General features: G+C 43.9%; 1 protein-coding gene across 3 annotated transcripts in view; it reads right to left on the bottom strand.

The window, feature by feature from the left end:
- TERT (telomerase reverse transcriptase) overlaps nt 1-17,342 on the bottom strand; it is a 127,677-nt gene that overhangs the window by 10,673 nt on the left and 99,662 nt on the right. For all 3 annotated transcript variants that reach the window (XM_039522697.1, XM_039522698.1, XM_039522699.1), the window contains one exon: nt 10,947-11,084. In XM_039522697.1, the coding sequence (XP_039378631.1) occupies nt 10,947-11,084 (138 nt within the window). The remainder of the gene's footprint in view (nt 1-10,946; nt 11,085-17,342) is intronic.

Genomic DNA, 17,342 nt, shown 5'->3' with positions numbered 1-17,342 from the left:
TTTTAGTTTCACCTTTAAATTACGATTAAAAACAAAAATAGAGAAGGAAATATTGCCAACTCCAGAAGTTCACAAATTGTGAGTCAGCCCTCCCCAAAGTCATAAGATTTTTTTTATAAAAAGATTTAATTACATTTTTTGTTTGTCACCTGGCTTTTGAATTCTTCTTGCCCACTCCCAGTGTGTGTGATGCAATTATGTTGTCAGCTCTCACAAATGTTTAGTGAGTAAGGTGATTCTGGCCCCTCTGTAGAAGTTCTTTCTGGAGGACCCTATTAAGATCAGCTCAGCAGTCCCTACTGTGCTAGGAATTGTTCAAACACATAGTTAGGCCTGGTTCACACACAGAGATTTTGTACCAGTTTAACTATTGTGAAAAAGCTCCAAGCCATACATGGTGGGTCCCACGCTTTCGGGCGGATTCAGTGGCCTCAGGAGGTCGCTAAGGCCCTCAATGTGACCTCGCTTTCTCATAGTAATGGCAAGGGTCGCAGCCTACCGAGCTACCTTCATCATAGGCTATTATGGGAGGGGGAATATCCCACAGTCTCTATTGCTCCTTTGAGCTTAATAGGCGCAGTTTGGCCTCCTGCCTGGACCAAGGCCTGCCTCCCCTCTCAAGGGGGTCTCTATAGAATGCGGGGAGGGAGGGACCTGGGCCCACCCTCTATTCTGGGTTCCAGCCCAGGGACCCTAATAGTAGCAGTTGTTTGCGGCTTCCCCTTCACCCCTGGAGCTGCTTTGATTCCCTGTGCCACTTCCCTGTGATCCCCTTTTTCTGGCTTCACCCTTACCTCAGCTCTTTTCACCTAGGGGCCTTTTTGAGGGAACCGGAAGGAGAGCTTTTAAGCAGTATGAGTGGGACCTTGATTGTTTCCAGCTGTCTCCATTAGCCTGACAGCCTTACCTGGTTAATTGGCATCAGGTGTCTTAATTGGTCTGGGGAAACAGAGACATGCTCACCCTGAGGCTGGTATACCTGCCATCCACCACTCTCTTATATCTTTCTGGTCTGAGTCTGTCACACTATGTTACTCAGGGATTTGATTTTTTTGCCCATAGAGCTATACTAGTACAAAGCCCACAGTAGACTTATTTATACCAGTAAAAAGGTGCCTTGTACCAATATATCTTAATCTCCTTTCACACACAGGAATAGCTATACAGGTATAAGCACACTTAAACCAGTATAACTGCATCCACACTAGGATGTGTTGCTTTAACTGTACCAGTATAGTCAAAATGGCACAGCTTTTGTGTTTAGATAAGACCCAAGATATGGCCCTTGAACAGAAGCACTTACTACCATTCTTTGCAGTAGGTTGTGAGTTTGATGTCAGACTCCCTAAACTCATCTCATATAGGAGCTGCCAAACATTCATTAGATGGGAACAACTTTTAATCCCTGTTGAGCTGGGCAGGATTCAAAACCAGTGACCTATAATTGAGAGGCCCATTAGCAATGCCCTAATATTAATGCTACATCTGTGAGAATGAGGCTTGCTTTCTGGAAATATATAATAAATGTATGTTTACACAAGCAAGTTCTTCCACTCTCTGGATTCACAGGCAACCCCCCCCCACACTTTCCTCTCAGTATCAAACATACTCTATTTGCCACATTCTGTTCTTAAAGAGGGAGTTCTCATTAATCAAAATGCAACAGTTAAACATTAACATTCAAATTAACTTCTACACAGACTGTTTTGCAACATAAAGTCATTTCAACAAATAGTCTAAGGTCTTTACACTAACTTTATAAAAATATACTTTTGTCACCCTGTAACACACTGTACCTCAAAGCAACACCCTGGCACTCCCATATTCACCATGGTGATATAATTTTGATATGTTTTGTACAAAGTAGGCCCTTGTAAGGGATCATTTAAAAAGTCTTGATCTGTTGAATATTAATATCCTGTTGGGTTGTATGTGCTATCGTTTTATTGGAAGTTATGAAGTTTTGCTGCGTGTGTGTTACTGAAATATGTTGTGAGGTTGGAAACACCCACAACCAGCCTTTCAGGTACAACAATGGAGATGCAAGACAGCGTTTGCCCTCCATTAAGGGGAATACCCATTACAAAGGACTACCCCAGGAACTGTATACAATGGAAACCTCTCAGAGATAGCATGTAGACAATGGAGACTGTTTGACTCACGTCATAGCAAAGGATCTTTCCAGCAAGCGGGAAGAAAATATAAAAGGAAGAAGTGACCGTCACTTGGCCTCATTCTCCCCACAACTCAACACCTGGAAACACATTTGGAGGAACAAAACTTTGATCTGGGGAGGTGGTCCCAGGCTGGAAAGGAGAATCTCAGCCTGTGTATTAAGGAACTCCCATCTATCAAGGTGAGACACTGCCTGATTTAAATCCTATCTAATTTATATTACTTAGATTGCAATTTTACTTTTATTTCCTAGGTAACCAACTTTGATCTATACATTTATTACATACAATCAATTAAAATCTATCTTTCTGTCATTAATACATCTGTTTCATAGTTGACCTATAACAGTGGATTTTGCTTGAGGTGCATGGGAAATCTGCTCAGGGACAAGAGCTGGTACATGTCCTCTCCACATTGAGGGAAAGATGAACTGGGTAATAAACACACTGATCAGATTTCTGACAGGGCAAGATGGTACAGGTCTGGGGTCCTAGGCTGGGGAGCTCTGGGGAACTGGCTGGAGCCTCTCTAGTGTTGGTTTATGAGTGGCTAGGAAAGCTTGTGTGTAACGCAGCTGGGTGTGTCCCTGCCTGTGAATGTCCGTGTAAGTGCAGTACCTGGAGAGGTTTGCAGCTTGTCACAGTATCACAGTGTGAGAGGGGGGCCCAGGTTGGTAAGACAGAGTTCAGAGGTACCCCAGTTTCGGTTGCACCCTGGGGAATCCGTCACACACACCCTCAACTAGGCAATCAGAAACTTTCAGAATCAGTGAAACATCTTCCACTTCTGTTATAGGAATGAGGGGGAAAGCATGATATCTATCCTCTGTGTGGACCAACCCACAAAGGGAGAAAAAACATATACATTATGACGGAGTTGCCCAAATGTCTCAAAAATACTTGTGTGTCAGGATTCCTTTTCTATTCCTAGCTTTTGGATGAGATTGCGCTTCAGTGATTACAAACAGCACACAAAAATAACATGACTGTTGTACAGGTGGTAAATGGGGACTGAACCCAGGATCTTTGGATGTAAAAGCATGACATGCTGCCACTTGAGATAAAGAAACATCTGTCTTAGCACAGAAACAGCAGCAGAGTCATATACCTCTATATATGGTGCAGTAACTAAGGCCCCAAAGTTATGAGTTATTACTATTTGAGAACTGCCTGGGCATCAAGGCAACTAAGAAAAGACAGGACAGAGAGATGAAGGGAAAATACTCAAGATCTAAGAGCAAGGTTTCTTCAGACTGTCTGAGGAAACAATGTTTTTGCTGCCTTTCACAAGAATGCACTGTTGGTACAGCTGAAGAAATTTCCTTTTTTCCCTGTCTGTGAATAAATGAATTTAAAAAATTGATATCAAACATTAAGATATTATATGATGTGTCGGATAATAGGGAACTTAATGGAACCTGATACTGTGATTAAATGAAGTTATATGTATAAAATGGAAGTCAACTATATATATAGCTTTGGGCAAAATACTGTATACTTTATTGTCAGAGTTTACCTTATCGGCAATCCTGTTAGGTTGGAAAAGGGGTTGCATTCATATTGATTTAGTTTAGTTTAGTGACCAAGTGAAGAAGTAAGGCTAATATTTGTAGTTATGTATGCTTATGCTATCACCTGTGCCGAAAGAGAAAGCAAATAATAGGAACTGAAATCAAATAGTGTGTTTATAAGGACACTTGAGCACGGAATGAAATAATCAGAAATGTAACTATTTGATTCATAATGCCTGGGGTTAGGGCAGGAGTATTGTAAAATGGGACCTTATCCCACTATACATTATCTCAGTGGGATGAGAAGCAGCCCATCTTTCACTGTCCTGAGCGTTACCCAGAGGGACAGGCTGGGTGTGATTCCCCACCTGTGGGAAGGGGTGGGACACTAGTACCTCCTACAGGACTTCTTTCCCTGATATACCTAGCGAGGCTACACTAGAAAGGCCTTGCCTACTGGGTCCTAAGAACACTCTGGGATTGGGTTTAAGGCTGCAACCCATATACTCTCCCTCTTGAGGGACATCACAGCTGCTTGTGAGACCCAGGGACTGAGCCTGAACACTTGAGGCTATGGTGAAGGAGCTTCCAAATTGCCTCGCTCTCTTGTCATGGTACCTCCTCTCCAATTGCTCCTCTGACCCACATCAGATCCATCTGTGAGGTGGAGTGCTCCCACCTAGTTACTAGATAGATTCCAATAATTAACATACCCCTACGTGAGGTAGTAACTTTATGTCTAACTAGAATGTTAAGAAGGGCACACAGACAAAACACCAAATCAAACAAAACAGATTTATCTTTCTCAGAAAAAGCCTAAAAATAGGAGAAAACTTGTTAGCCAGTTTAAAAAAATACATAGCATAGTCCCATCATTGTTGTTAAAACAACAGAAATGAAAAAATTATATAGTTATTCTGGCCTGCTGGAGGAAGTCTTGAAGTAACTTTGCATTGTATAAAGGAATGTTAAAACAAGTTTAAAGAGCATCAAAAAATATGGAGAGACTTCATATAAATTGTATGAATTTATACAAATGTTGATAGAGGAACTGCCACTTGAGCAAGCATAACTACAAAGTTGGCCAAGGGATAAACTGCAGAAGGGCCCACGCAAAGTGACTTATGGAGTTAAGTTGCTTACTGGAGCAAACCAAGGTATGTCCAAGGTATGTCCGAAGATGATTGTACCAACACCTATGGCTTAATTTGTCTTATACAAGCTGGTTTGACAAGATTTTGTAAACAAAGGATGGTAGCCTGTTGAGTTTAAGTCTCTAGAAAGCCTGTTATACTTTTGTTTCATTTGTAACCATTTCTGTTTCCATTATTCCTACTCAACAAACTTGGATCTATGAATCTCCGTTCTTTGTTAATAAACTTATATTTGTTTTCATCATACAGTGCTATGTTGTTATAAAGGACCTGATCCTAGTTGTAATCTTCCAGTGGTGTGAACACTGTCTCTTTGAGGGCAGCTGACCTGATAATTACTGAGAGTGTCTGGTGACAGGGGCTGCACACTACAGGGGAACACTTCTGGAGAGTTTGGGGACTGAGAAACATCCAGTATTAATCTGCAAGGCAAAGTAAGGGCTGGCAAAGTTCCGAGGAGTTTGTTTGGGCAGCTAACTGACCATGAGTCTCAGAGAACTGACACACAGTTAAGCACCAGCAAGTCTCTCTCTAGCTGAGGCGAGGGGGTGGGGGGGGGTAAGATGGTGACCTATGATTCTGCACACCCAAAGAAAGTGTCACAGTAATACACAAACTCTCTCTTGGGTGACGAACCAAATCAATCAATTGACCACTTCCTGAAACTGGGTACCCAGTAAGTAAAAAAGTGTACATACTTGTGTATACACTTTAAAGATTGTCACAGAGTTGCAGCGTGTGTCCTTGTTTTGTAACAGGCTCCAATCAAGATTGTTGTAAAGTAGCTTTGAAACTGAACAAGTTACTGTTGTTAACTAAGAATGCATGACACTGTACATGTATCTACCATAGTGAATGGTTTCATATAGCCTTTCAAGTACTAGGTGTATACAGACATAAAACAGACCAAGTGTACAAGCCTCTTGAACTGTACTTAAGCTATACAGTTTGTCATAAATGTACGAGTTTCTGTTTGATAGGAGTAATAGACAGACCTTGGGGCTGCTGTAATTTGTGGGGAAGTAGGTCAAAAAGGTACACTATTATAGATCCATTAGGAGGGAGACATTGAATTGGCCTGTAAGTAATTGACCATGTCTTATACTTTAGTTTATGATTGTTTCCCCCCTCTATTGTGTTAGCAACCTCATAATAGATAACCAATTGGCACAAGTGAAGATCTATTCTGAAAGACTCAATCAAAAATCTAAACAATGTCACCCTCTCAAGATAGTGATTGACTATAAGTGTTATTCTCTGTTCTGGTTGTGTTATTTGATTCTAAAACCTGAATGGTTATATCAACTAATTTTCTAGTTAATACCAAATCATATTCCAGTGCTATTTTTGTCTTCTTATAGCTGTGGCAAATGGCCGACACTGTTAGGGTGGGTCCCTCACTATCCCTAGGAATGCTCTGACTTGCTTTTTGTGGACCGGTCGGGGCCAATCCTGTATTGCCTCTACTTTGTTCCATTGGGGTTTCACCAAGCCCTTTTCTACTACATACCTCAGCTAGCCCTCTCGTGCAATTGGGAGGGTTGGCGCTGAGGCTGGCCTGTCTAAGGGCATCTAGTACCACTTCTACTTTTCTTAGGTGCATCTCTCAGTCAGGAGTGGGGTCGTAATAATTTGTCCATTAGTTGTTGGAATGTTGCAGGGGCCCTAAATGTGAGGACAGTATATTGGAAGAGGCTGTCGGGTGTAGAGAAGGTGGTCTTCTCCTTGGTGTCCTCAACCAGGGGGATTTGTCAATAGCCTTTGGTGAAGTCCAGGGTGGTCAAATATCAGGCCTTGCCTAACTGATCAACTAGCTTATCGATGCATGGTATTGGGTAGGCATCGAACTGGGATATTTTCGTTCAATTTCCGGAAGTCGTTACAAAACCTCCTCACTTCCATCCTAATTTCTTCCCTTTTGGCCTCCGGAACTTGGTATGGTTTTATTGTTACCCTTGCTCCGGAGCATGTGACGATATGGTGTTGGACAGTTGTCATACGGCCTGGCTGCACCGAAAACACATCTTGGTTCTGCTGGATCATATCAATGATCTCTGGTCATTGTTCCAGGGTTATTTTGGGGGATATCCTCATCTGCCCTTGTGGGCCATATGCCTGGGGTGGAGCTCCCTGGGTGACCAGGCATGTCTCCCGATCATGCCAGGGTTTCAATAAGTTAGCATGGTAGACCTGCTCGGGCCTTCGGCAGTCTTGGTTGCTTTACCTTATAGTCCACCCCAATGCTCCCCAATGACTTCCACTATCTCATATGGCCATACCAGCACCAGCACCTGTTCTCCTGGCTGAAATCTTCATGCTTTCACCCGGTACCTGTAATAGGTCCGCTGGGCCTCTTGTGCTTTCTCTAAATGCGCTCCTACTATGGGGGTCACTTGGGCTACTCGCTCTCTCATCTGTGCCACATGCTCAATGACATTCTTCCCTGGGTTGGGCTGTTCTTCCCAATTCTCCTTGGTGATATCTAATATGCTGCGTGGGTGGCCTCTGTATAGTAGCTTGAAGGTGGAGAATCCAATAGATGCCTGGGAGACCTCCCATATCACAAACATCAGGTACAGTAGAAGAGTATCCCAGTCATTTCCATCCCGAGCCACCACCTTCCGGATCATGCTTTTGAGGGTACGATTAAATCGCTTGACCAGGCCATCTGTTTGAGGATGATAGACTGAGGTATGTAAGGCCTGAATGCAGAGTAAGGTACATAAGTCCCTCATTAATTTTGACATGAAGGGACTCCCTTGGTAGGTCAGGATCTCCTTAGGGATGCCCACTCTAGCGAAAGCCTGGAGCAGTTCTTTTGCTATTGCCTTGGCCTTGGGGCTTCTTAGGGGAATGGCTTCTGGGCACCATGTGGCATAGTCAAGGATGAAGAGTTTGCTTCAGTGGCCCCAGGCCAATCTTTCTATCAGGCCCACTAGGTCCATGGCTATCCTTTTGAGAGGGACTTCAAAAACAGGCAAGGGCACGAACGAGGCCTGAAAATGAGGTTGAGAGCTGTGCAACTGGCATTCTGGGCAGGAGGCACAATAGCACTGGACTTCCACCTGTAAAACCTCCTTAGGACTTCATCCAGGGTCTTATCTACTCTTAGGGTATCCCCCAAATAAATGGCTCTGAGATAGCTCTAACACTGCCCTTGTGTGCTTCCGTGGTACTAAGAGCTGATCTATCTTTCCCCTCCGTATCTGGACTACAACAGTGCAACAGATTGCATTTGACCACATAGTATGGCTCTGGGCCTTTGGATTTCCTCTCTATGGGCATGCTGTTTACCTCCACTATCTGCTCCCTCATGTTTGCATATAGCGGATCATAGGCTTGGTCATTCCCGAAATTCTCATGTGCGGGACCAATCTGGCCTAATTTTATGGGATGGGTTTCAACTCTGCCCCGTAAGTTGCTCTTACTGGTGCTGGGGACTGCCTCCGGATCCTCACTGGTCCAAGTTGTCTCCTGGCCTCCTGGACGACTTTGCCTACTAACCAGGCTGGCTTTCTGGTTCCCTGCCAAAATCCTGGTTCCTAACCTTTTATTTGCCCTCCTTTCCTGCCTAGATTTCCAGGGCTTCTGGATGGTGAAAATAATTCTGGGGCAAGTCTGGCAAAAATTAGGGCATGGTTATCCATGGGTGCCTTGATCTCAGCCCAGGGATTGCTACCCTCCCCTAGCTCTATGGGAGCGGGTGGGTGGGGGGGGGGTTTGAGGTTCTCAAACCCTGGAAGTCCCTCTCGATTAAGACCAGGTAGAGGAGTCTGGGGACCACCCCTGCGGTCACCTTGGTAGTATTCTCCTGGATCTCAATCCGCACTGGAATCGTGATGTAGAAATTTACAGTGCCATGGACACATGTTACTCCTGTGTTTTTGGCCCAGGTCAGTTGGTCTTGCCCCACTAACTTCTCTGAGACCAGAATGACAGCACTCCCAGAATCCACCAAATCTGTGGTCTCAATGCCATTCATTTTTACCAATCACAGGTGTACCCATGTGGGGTCACTGCAACCCCCACCAGGCCCATCAGGCTACATTGCTCCCTGTGATCCCCCAGATTGCACTGCATGGGCTCGTCCCTGCGGGGGTACTGGGCTGCTATGTGCCCCAATTCTCCCACACTGATAACACCGATACCTTACCCTGGTTGTCATCCTCTGCCTTGGGCTATTCAGCCCACTCCCCCTCCCCCGCAAGTCCTCAGGTCCCTTCATGGTTTCAGGCCATTCCTCGGCGCCCCTCCTTCCAGTTACAGTTCTCCTGGAGTTCTCAATAGTCTGGGGCCTCAGGGTTGGGACTGGCTTCCTGGTCCATTGTGCCTCATCTCCTGACCACTGATCTCAGGGCCAGCCCTCCCACAGGGCTGCCCTCCGAAGGCCAAGAGGTATGCCTCCACATCTTCCTCCCGCATCATTTTCTGCAGGCAATTGTTGGCCCATACAGTCCATGTCCCATCGCACTCATGGCTCAGCTCCATAAGGGCCTTCACCTGGTTCACCACTTCATGCAGCACAGTGCTGTCCTGGCTCATCAGCAGGCGATTGGTCTCCTGCTGCAGCCATACCATGTCCTGTTGGGCAGCTGCTTGGACCAGGGTAGCCTCCTGTTGGGCCGCTGTGGCTTGCACTAGTGCCTTGACCACGCTGACCATCTTGGGGAAGGGATGGTTTTAGCTGACCCAGGATTAAATTCACAGTACGGAATCCCACTCCTCACACCACATGTCGCAAATGGCTGGCACTATTATGGTGGGTCCTGTGCTTTCCTTTCGTGTGATGGGTCAGGGCGCCACCTCTTGCCCCTATTCTTGGGCATCGAAGGCTCCACTAGTGCCCTGGTGGGAGAGAGAAGGAGAGCGGGAAGGGACTCGGGCCTATCCCCTACTCAGGGTCCCAGCCCCTTCAGCTTTGCGGGCTTCCTTCCCTCTCCCTCCTTGGGTAGGGTTTCCCTCAGTCCTCTGTGCCTGGGGAGTCCCTCTGCTCTGCCTTTTCTGGTACTGTGATCCTCTGGTTAACAACAGTACTCCTTCAAACTACAGTCAGCTATCCTTCCCCCCTCCTTGTCTGATGGAATCAGAGGTTTTTATTAGGTCTCTGGCAGGGCCTTAATTGGCTCCGGGTGCTCTAATTAACTTGTAGTAACCTCTCCTCAGTCCACAAGAAATAAGGCTCTGATCATCCTGGGGTTTATGTCTTTCCCATCTATCACTCTCCTGGTGCCCTCTGGCCCTGCTGTATCACATATCCTATACTATTAGTTGCTTTCATTAAGGATATTTAATAAAATTCTACAAAACTATATTTAACTCTGTAGTCCTTTTCTTTAGTTAAGCAATCAAAATTCAAAGAACCCTAAGAAAGGTGGTAGGTGTAATCAGTTAAGCAGTTGTTTAAATTAAGATTTGCTTTAGATCCTATCTTTCTTGCAGTGGTCTAGCTGCTACAGTGTGACAGAGCCACAACGTGGTAGTGTAGGTTACAGAAGCATTTAATTTGCCATGTTTCTTCTGAAAGATTGTGGGAAATGGATGTGCCTTGATCCTGTTATATTAGAGTCCTGGGTTTTATACCTGAACAAATCTTGTGCACCTCTGTATATGCTTGTGTTTAGAACATTACAAAGTTTAAAACAAAAGCAAAAAAAAAAGAAAAATAAGTAAAATAAAACTGAATGGAAGAGCTCTAGAACCTTGACAATAGCAATCATGCTGAGTATATACAATATAAATGGCACAATGATGATTTTCTGTTAAAACTAGTGGTTCCCAATGTCAATCTTTTGCCAAGAGTTTATGTTCTTGGAGGATATTTTAAGCATCAGTTATGTATTTTTGGGGTAATAATTAGAGCATTTAAATCACAACTCATTTAATAGGCAGAGAATTTCTATACCCATATTTGGCTAATACAAGTTAAACAATTAGTTTACATAAACCTTTAATAAGTGTCACATAATAGAAATGACACTTCTTTAACTAGAGCAGGGCTGCAGGCAATGGTGAAAAATTATACCATTTTTGTCTGCATGTGCATAAGCAGATTTGAATACATTATCTATATTTAAAAAGTTTCACTTTCAATGTGACTCTGTACTTACATATTTTTAGGAACCTAAGAAGGCACTTGTAGATAACTTTGTGGTTTGTCAGTTTGATAATGAAAGCACGATAGCAAAGCCATTCTGCTGCTTCAGAAGGAAATAGCCCAGAAGCACCTTTGGTACCTAAAGCAATCCCTGAAGTGAAACAAACACAGTTTTACCTAAAGCTGATTAGCATTCAAGGATGAGCAGCAAATCCCTCTCTGTCCAATCACATGAACATATAAGCACTTCAAACCTGAATGGATTTTTTCTTATAAAACCCATGAGGGTAAGGAAGTTGTGCCCTCATTTAACAGATGAGGAACTGAGGCACAGAGACATTCAGTGATTTGTCCCAAGTCACATAGGACATGTACAGCAAAACTAGGAACTAGTTAATCACAAGATCATTTCCCTCTCCATAACTCATGAATAAAAGCCCTGACTGGTGGGGATGGGAGAGGTTAAAACACAAACGAAAATGTGCATCTTTAGTAAGTGAAAGTTAAAAAAATTATCACATTGTGTGTGATTCTCATCCCTACTCCACATCTTTTATGCCAGGTAAAAGGACCAAAATGGAATCACTTTCGAACTATCTGAGGCCTGGTCTACACTGGGGGGGGTGTCGATGTAAGATACGCAACTTCAGCTAGGGAAATACCGTAGCTGAAGTCGAAGTATCTTATTCCGACTTACCTCCCGTCCTCACGGCGCAGGATCGAAGTCCGCGGCTCCCCTGTCGACTCCACTACTGCCGCTCGCTCCGTTGGCGTTCCGGAGTCGATGGGGAGCGCATTCGGGGATTGATATATCGGCGGGTAGTCTGGACGTACCCTCAGAGATAATTCCTGTGGTACAGATTCTGCAGAAGACAGCTGTAAGGCTGTCTTCCAAGGACCTTCTCACAAGTTCTGGCATGGGGGCGGGAGGGCTGTGGTAGGGCAGAACCACAGCACACACTGTTATCAGAGACAGGACAGTCCAGGGAGGCTTCTATAACTTACATACACTATCTAAGCAGGCTAGCGACCCAGAATCAAGAAGGTGCAAAGACGTCTTAAAGTCATTTTATCCCCCTCGGCCCTGGACTGCAAATTCTATGCTCCACCTCTTAGAAGCACAACACGGAATCTCTCACCCATTGTGTGTGATTATGTTGTGATGTTACATGAGGACAATTAATAGAAAATAATACTTGGTTAAAATGAACATGTAAAGAAATAATTTATGAAAAATGAAAGTGTCAACTCTTTTACTAAATAGGAAAAAACCTGTAGGTGACTATTATGGAATTGACTAGAAAAAATGTCATGCAGGTTTCAAGAATCACTCTGTCTTCTATAGGCCACAGAAACATAGTAAATTAGAGTAAAAGATATATTTGAAAAATGTTCATTCATTTGAAAAATCCAGATTAAGAACTACTACAAGACAAAGGAGGAATGTATGAAAGAGTCAGTAATAGGTTATAGAATCTCTCTATAATTAGTTTCTGGACTTAATTTTCTCTTGTATTTTTCTTCTTTGCACAATTCCTTGTGTATATTATTTCTATAGTGCTACAGATGTGTATTGCCCTTATTTTACACAAGGTTTAAAAAAAAGTCAAGACCTATACCAAACACAAAATGAGGTACTGGAGGATGAGGAACAACAAAGGGCCTGATCAGGAGATATGCTACTTGTTATATATGCAGTCTGTTACTTCCTATATATACACCTTTTAAAATATGCAGATTTAATATATTTAAGTTTGGGCAAAGTAGAATGATGGCCAGAGTAGCAGTCAGCAACAGAAAGCTAATGAGGGAAGGATCTGAAGAGAGAAGCATGAGGATGTTCCAGGCATAGGGGGCTGCATAAGAAAAGGTGCATAGCTGTTTATGGAAAGGAGAAGACAAAAACAGCATTAAAGAGAGCTGAATGGCAGAATATTTGTGTAAGTAACAAGAAGGTAACAACAAAATATAAAATTTCAGTAGAAGCAGTACTGTGCAGCCCGGAATAAGAAGTCTGAATTTAATATTAAGGATGGGAAACCAGTGAAGGGACTAAAGGAGGGAAAATGAAATAGTTGCAGAGGAGGGTAAAAAGTGCTTTTGACTGCATCCTGTCAAAAGGATTTGAGGAGACACATGGTGAGATTTTGGGATGCTAGAAAGGAGAAGTACAGTAGCCAAGGCAAGAGATAATCAAAGCATGGACCAAAGTTTTGAGAATGGGGCTGGAGGTGAAGGGACAGATTTTCACAATATGAGAAAAGAATTAGTAACAGCAGGATTTAGTAACAGCCTAAATGGAAAAGGAAGTGAGAAGAGTTGAATATAACAAAGGTTGTGAGCCTGGATGACCAGAAAGATGGTGGGAAGGATAATAATAATAAAGGAAAGGAAAGGAGAAAGTTTTTTACGGGAGGAGTAGGACAAGAAATTTCATTTTTAATATGTTGGGTTTGAGTTAGTGGCTGAATACCCAGTAACAGAAATGGGAGCAAATGGAAGCTTCTGCCTGAGGCTCCAAGAGGAGCAGCAGAAGACAGGGCCGGCTCCAGGCACTAGCCGACCAAGCACGTGCTTGGGGCAGCACCTTGTAAGGGGTGGCCAATCTTGGGGTGATGGGGCAGCACTGTGGTGGTTATTTTGTTTGTTTGTTTTTGTTTCGGCAGAGCAGTGCTCTTTTTTTTTCCCCCGGGGCGGGGCAGCGCTTGGGGTTTTTTTTGTTTGTTTCGGTGGGGCGCTGCTCGGTGGGGGGTTCTTTCGGCGGGGCGGCGCTTGGGGTTTTATTTTATTTTTTTGGTTTGGCGGAGCGGGGTGGTGCTTGGGGGAGTTGTTTTTGTTTCGGCGGGGCAGCACTCAGGGGGGGTTTGTTACGGCGGGGCGGCACCTTTTTTTTTTTTTTGCTTGGGGTGGCAAAAAAAAGTTAGAGCCAGCCCTGGCAGAGGAGGGTGTCATCAATAAGAAGTTATGAGAGTGTATGAGCTCAACCGCAGAGGGGAGAGCAGTGACCAAGGAATGTGCTCGAAGGGACATCACCAGAGAGTAAATGAGGGGAGGAGAAGCAACAAAATAAGAAAATGAAGGAGTGACAGAAGAAGCGGGAGGAAGACATGTTAAGCAAAGAACAAATAATCAATCTTACCTGGTATCTAATATAAACCAACCCTTCCCCTGCTGCATTCTCTCCTCAAATCCTACTGCCTCTCTCAGATACCTCCTCTTTCCCATCCCATAGTGTCCCAAGATGCCACTGTGCAACTTCACTTCCCACATTTGCAGTCTGCAGTTTCCTCACTCTTCATTCTCTACCTCAAGCAGAAGCTACAGCAGAGACCAGAGTGAGCAATTGATTGGGACTCTATTACTGTGCCTGATCTGAGAGTAGATCAAGTAGAATAAGCTAAGTCACTCAGCCTAGAGCACAAGCTCAGTGTCATCTGCCCTCCCCATGCGGCAGGAAAATAACCCTCTGCCAATAGTCCTTTCCTATGTGAAGAAAGGATAGAAAGACAAATGTACACACAAGGAGGAATGCCTCCAGTGAAAGAGAGTGCTGGGGGGAAAGCGTGTGCATGCTAGCAATGGGAGTATATACCCAAGATTCCTGGCATACAGCCCAGGAATGTACAGCCCAGGCTGAAACCTGTGCCACCTAATCTTCACTGTTATTTTTAGCCTTGCTAGGTAGCTTAATGCTAGTGCAGATATGCCAACCCGTGCTGGAATCACTCCTTTGACTGCAGCAGAGACATACCCTCAAGTCTCAGCCCAGAAAAGGTTGTTGTCAACCACAGGCATGAAAGGGTCTACATAATATGACATACTTTTTAAAAAGTGTATTAGAGGCAGTGACCCCAGTGACTATGGAAATGGGAGTCAGGAAACCCAGATTTGTTCAGCACTCTGACAATAATTTCTGTTGTGATATTAGGCAAGTTCATTAGCATCTCTGTGCTTCAGTTTCCTCATCATTAACTTGAGATAATATTTGTGAACACACTCAAAAACTTGCATTTACTTATTGTAGCCATTTAAGCAGATACCACAATATTTGTAATAATCCTTCATTCTAAGTACATGGACTATTATAAATATAAATAAAGTTAAAGGTGCTAAACACCACATTTGAGTTCACCCACTGTACCCACCCACCTTCACAAAGCAACGAGTTCCTCTGCGGAAATGTACTGTAAGTACCTTTAATTAATATACAGGAGTTCATCATGACTTCATAATAAAGGATGAGAGGACTCAACTGTGACATTCTGTACCTTGGGAGAGCACCCTGTAACCCCCATATTCCTCATTTATATATAATTGTGATCTTGCATACAGAGCAGGCCGTGTGAGATATCTGGGGAAAGGTTATGATCTGATAAAAGTAATTTTTCTATCCATATATATCTATCATTAATGCATATGGAGTTATGAGAATTATATTATATGGTTGTCACTAAAACATGTTGTAAGTTGGGGCATTCGGCCAGATATTAGCTCAGAGACAACAGCAAGGAAAGTAACCAACACCCGGGTGGGGTGTCCAACAACCCATCAACAATCATTGTCCAGTAAGGGAGCTACAATTCAATTACTTGCCTGCATGAGATCACACCAGGGGAATTGCTCAACCTTGCCTGGAGACTCAGCAATGCCCAACAGACATGCCTGGACTTGTGTTCTCCAAGCACATGGGACTGAGAGTATAAAATAGAACACAGGAGCCCCATGCTGAGCCTTTCTCCTGCCCCCACCTATGCTGCAAGCAACAAGGACACTGAGAAGACTTAAGACTCCAACAAAGGAGACTGGTCCAAGTTTCCAGGGTGAAATCTGTGTACTGCAATACCCAATGGGGTGAGAAATACTTCTTAATCTAGATGTTGCCTAGTCTAATAGGGTTGAGAGTTTAGACTGTATGCTTATATTTTATTTCCTTTTGGTAACTAACTCTGACTTTTTGCCTATCACTTATAATCACTTAAAATCTATCTTTTGTAGTCAATAAATTTAACTGTTTATATCTTTACCAGAGAGTTTGCCTGACGTGTTTGGTAATCTGTTCAGGTTTCCAAAGGCTGGTGTATATCCACTTTCCATTGATGAAGTGGTGAACCAATTAATAAATCTGCACTGCTCATCTTGAGCAGTGCAAAACAGTATATTCCTGAGGTACAGTGTTGGGGTGGGATCTGGCTGGTTCCTTTCCCTGTGTGATTCATGAATCACTCTGGGAGCATTCATGCAATCTAGCTAGGTGGGGGCCTCCATATGCTGTTGCGCTGAGTTATAACAGTGCTTGGAGGGGTTTGCTGCTTGTCACTAACAAAGCATTGTGAGAAGCAGCCCAGGCTGGAGAAAGATAAGGGGGCACAATGGTCTCACAGTGCCAGGCTGCACCCCAGGGATTGCATCACACCAACACTTCTTGAATTTATTTTCTGAGAATTTAAAAGTAAAATCTGTTAATTAGTTCCATCCCCAGTGGTTTTATTGGCTGAAGGAAAGAGACTCAATTGTCTATCAATTGTCACTGATCAGTCCCAAAGCTGCAGTTGCCAATGCTTCCAGGGTTTATTAAAATGTGCACTGTGATATCTCCATTATTTTATCCACAAGGGAATACCTCCTCTCTCCATACTATAGGTAAACATTTTGTTCCTGCTAGAACATGCTGCTTGATCGTTCATACTAGTTACCCTGGTATGGGAGAATGATTCACTGCCAGTGAAACAGATAAGCATACCAGTGACTGCATCTATTTTGCCACTGAGGTGCTGTCACGTTCTGGGGTGCAATCCAGACCAGAGAAGAGTTGTGTCACCTCTTACCCCGAGACCGTGAGTGCCTCACAATGCCTTGCTACTGTGGCTCTCTGCCTGGGACAACCATAGTGAGCAACAAGCATGCACTCTCTTTCTGTGGTATTGCAGGCAGGCTACCCAAACCCCATCACAGTGCCACAGTTATGCAGGATTTACACACAGCTTACTAATATTACTGAGGTTTACACTTTAAGCACTAGTGAATTAGTTTTAAGTGATTCTCAAGTGAAAAGGCTGGGAGCAGTCAAAGAAAGGTCTAAACATGAATAAGCACCAGAAAAGGCCAGATGGGCAAAGAGACAGATGCTGAGCTCACCAAGAAACAGTGAGGTCTCGCAGCAGCTGATCAGATTCAGAAGCAAATGGAGCGAGTAGGCGTGCTGCACTCATAAACCATGAGACAGAATGGGATATTTGCTGCAAACCAGGAGCCAGATGAAGGCCCCTTTTTCTCCTACAGGACATGCAGGAGACCAAGCAAATGGTTCCCCAGATGATCCAACAGAAGGAGTATCAATAGCGAGACATACAGAGCTGTGAAGATTGGAGTGGAAAAGGCTGCTAGTGGACGAGAGATGGATAGATCTGGA

The sequence above is a fragment of the Mauremys reevesii genome, linkage group 2, assembly GCF_016161935.1.
Source record: "Mauremys reevesii isolate NIE-2019 linkage group 2, ASM1616193v1, whole genome shotgun sequence".
In the NCBI taxonomy this organism is placed as follows: Eukaryota; Metazoa; Chordata; order Testudines; family Geoemydidae; genus Mauremys; species Mauremys reevesii.
The sequence above is the reverse complement of the archived record's forward strand: the minus strand, read 5'-3'. Positions and strand labels throughout refer to the sequence as shown.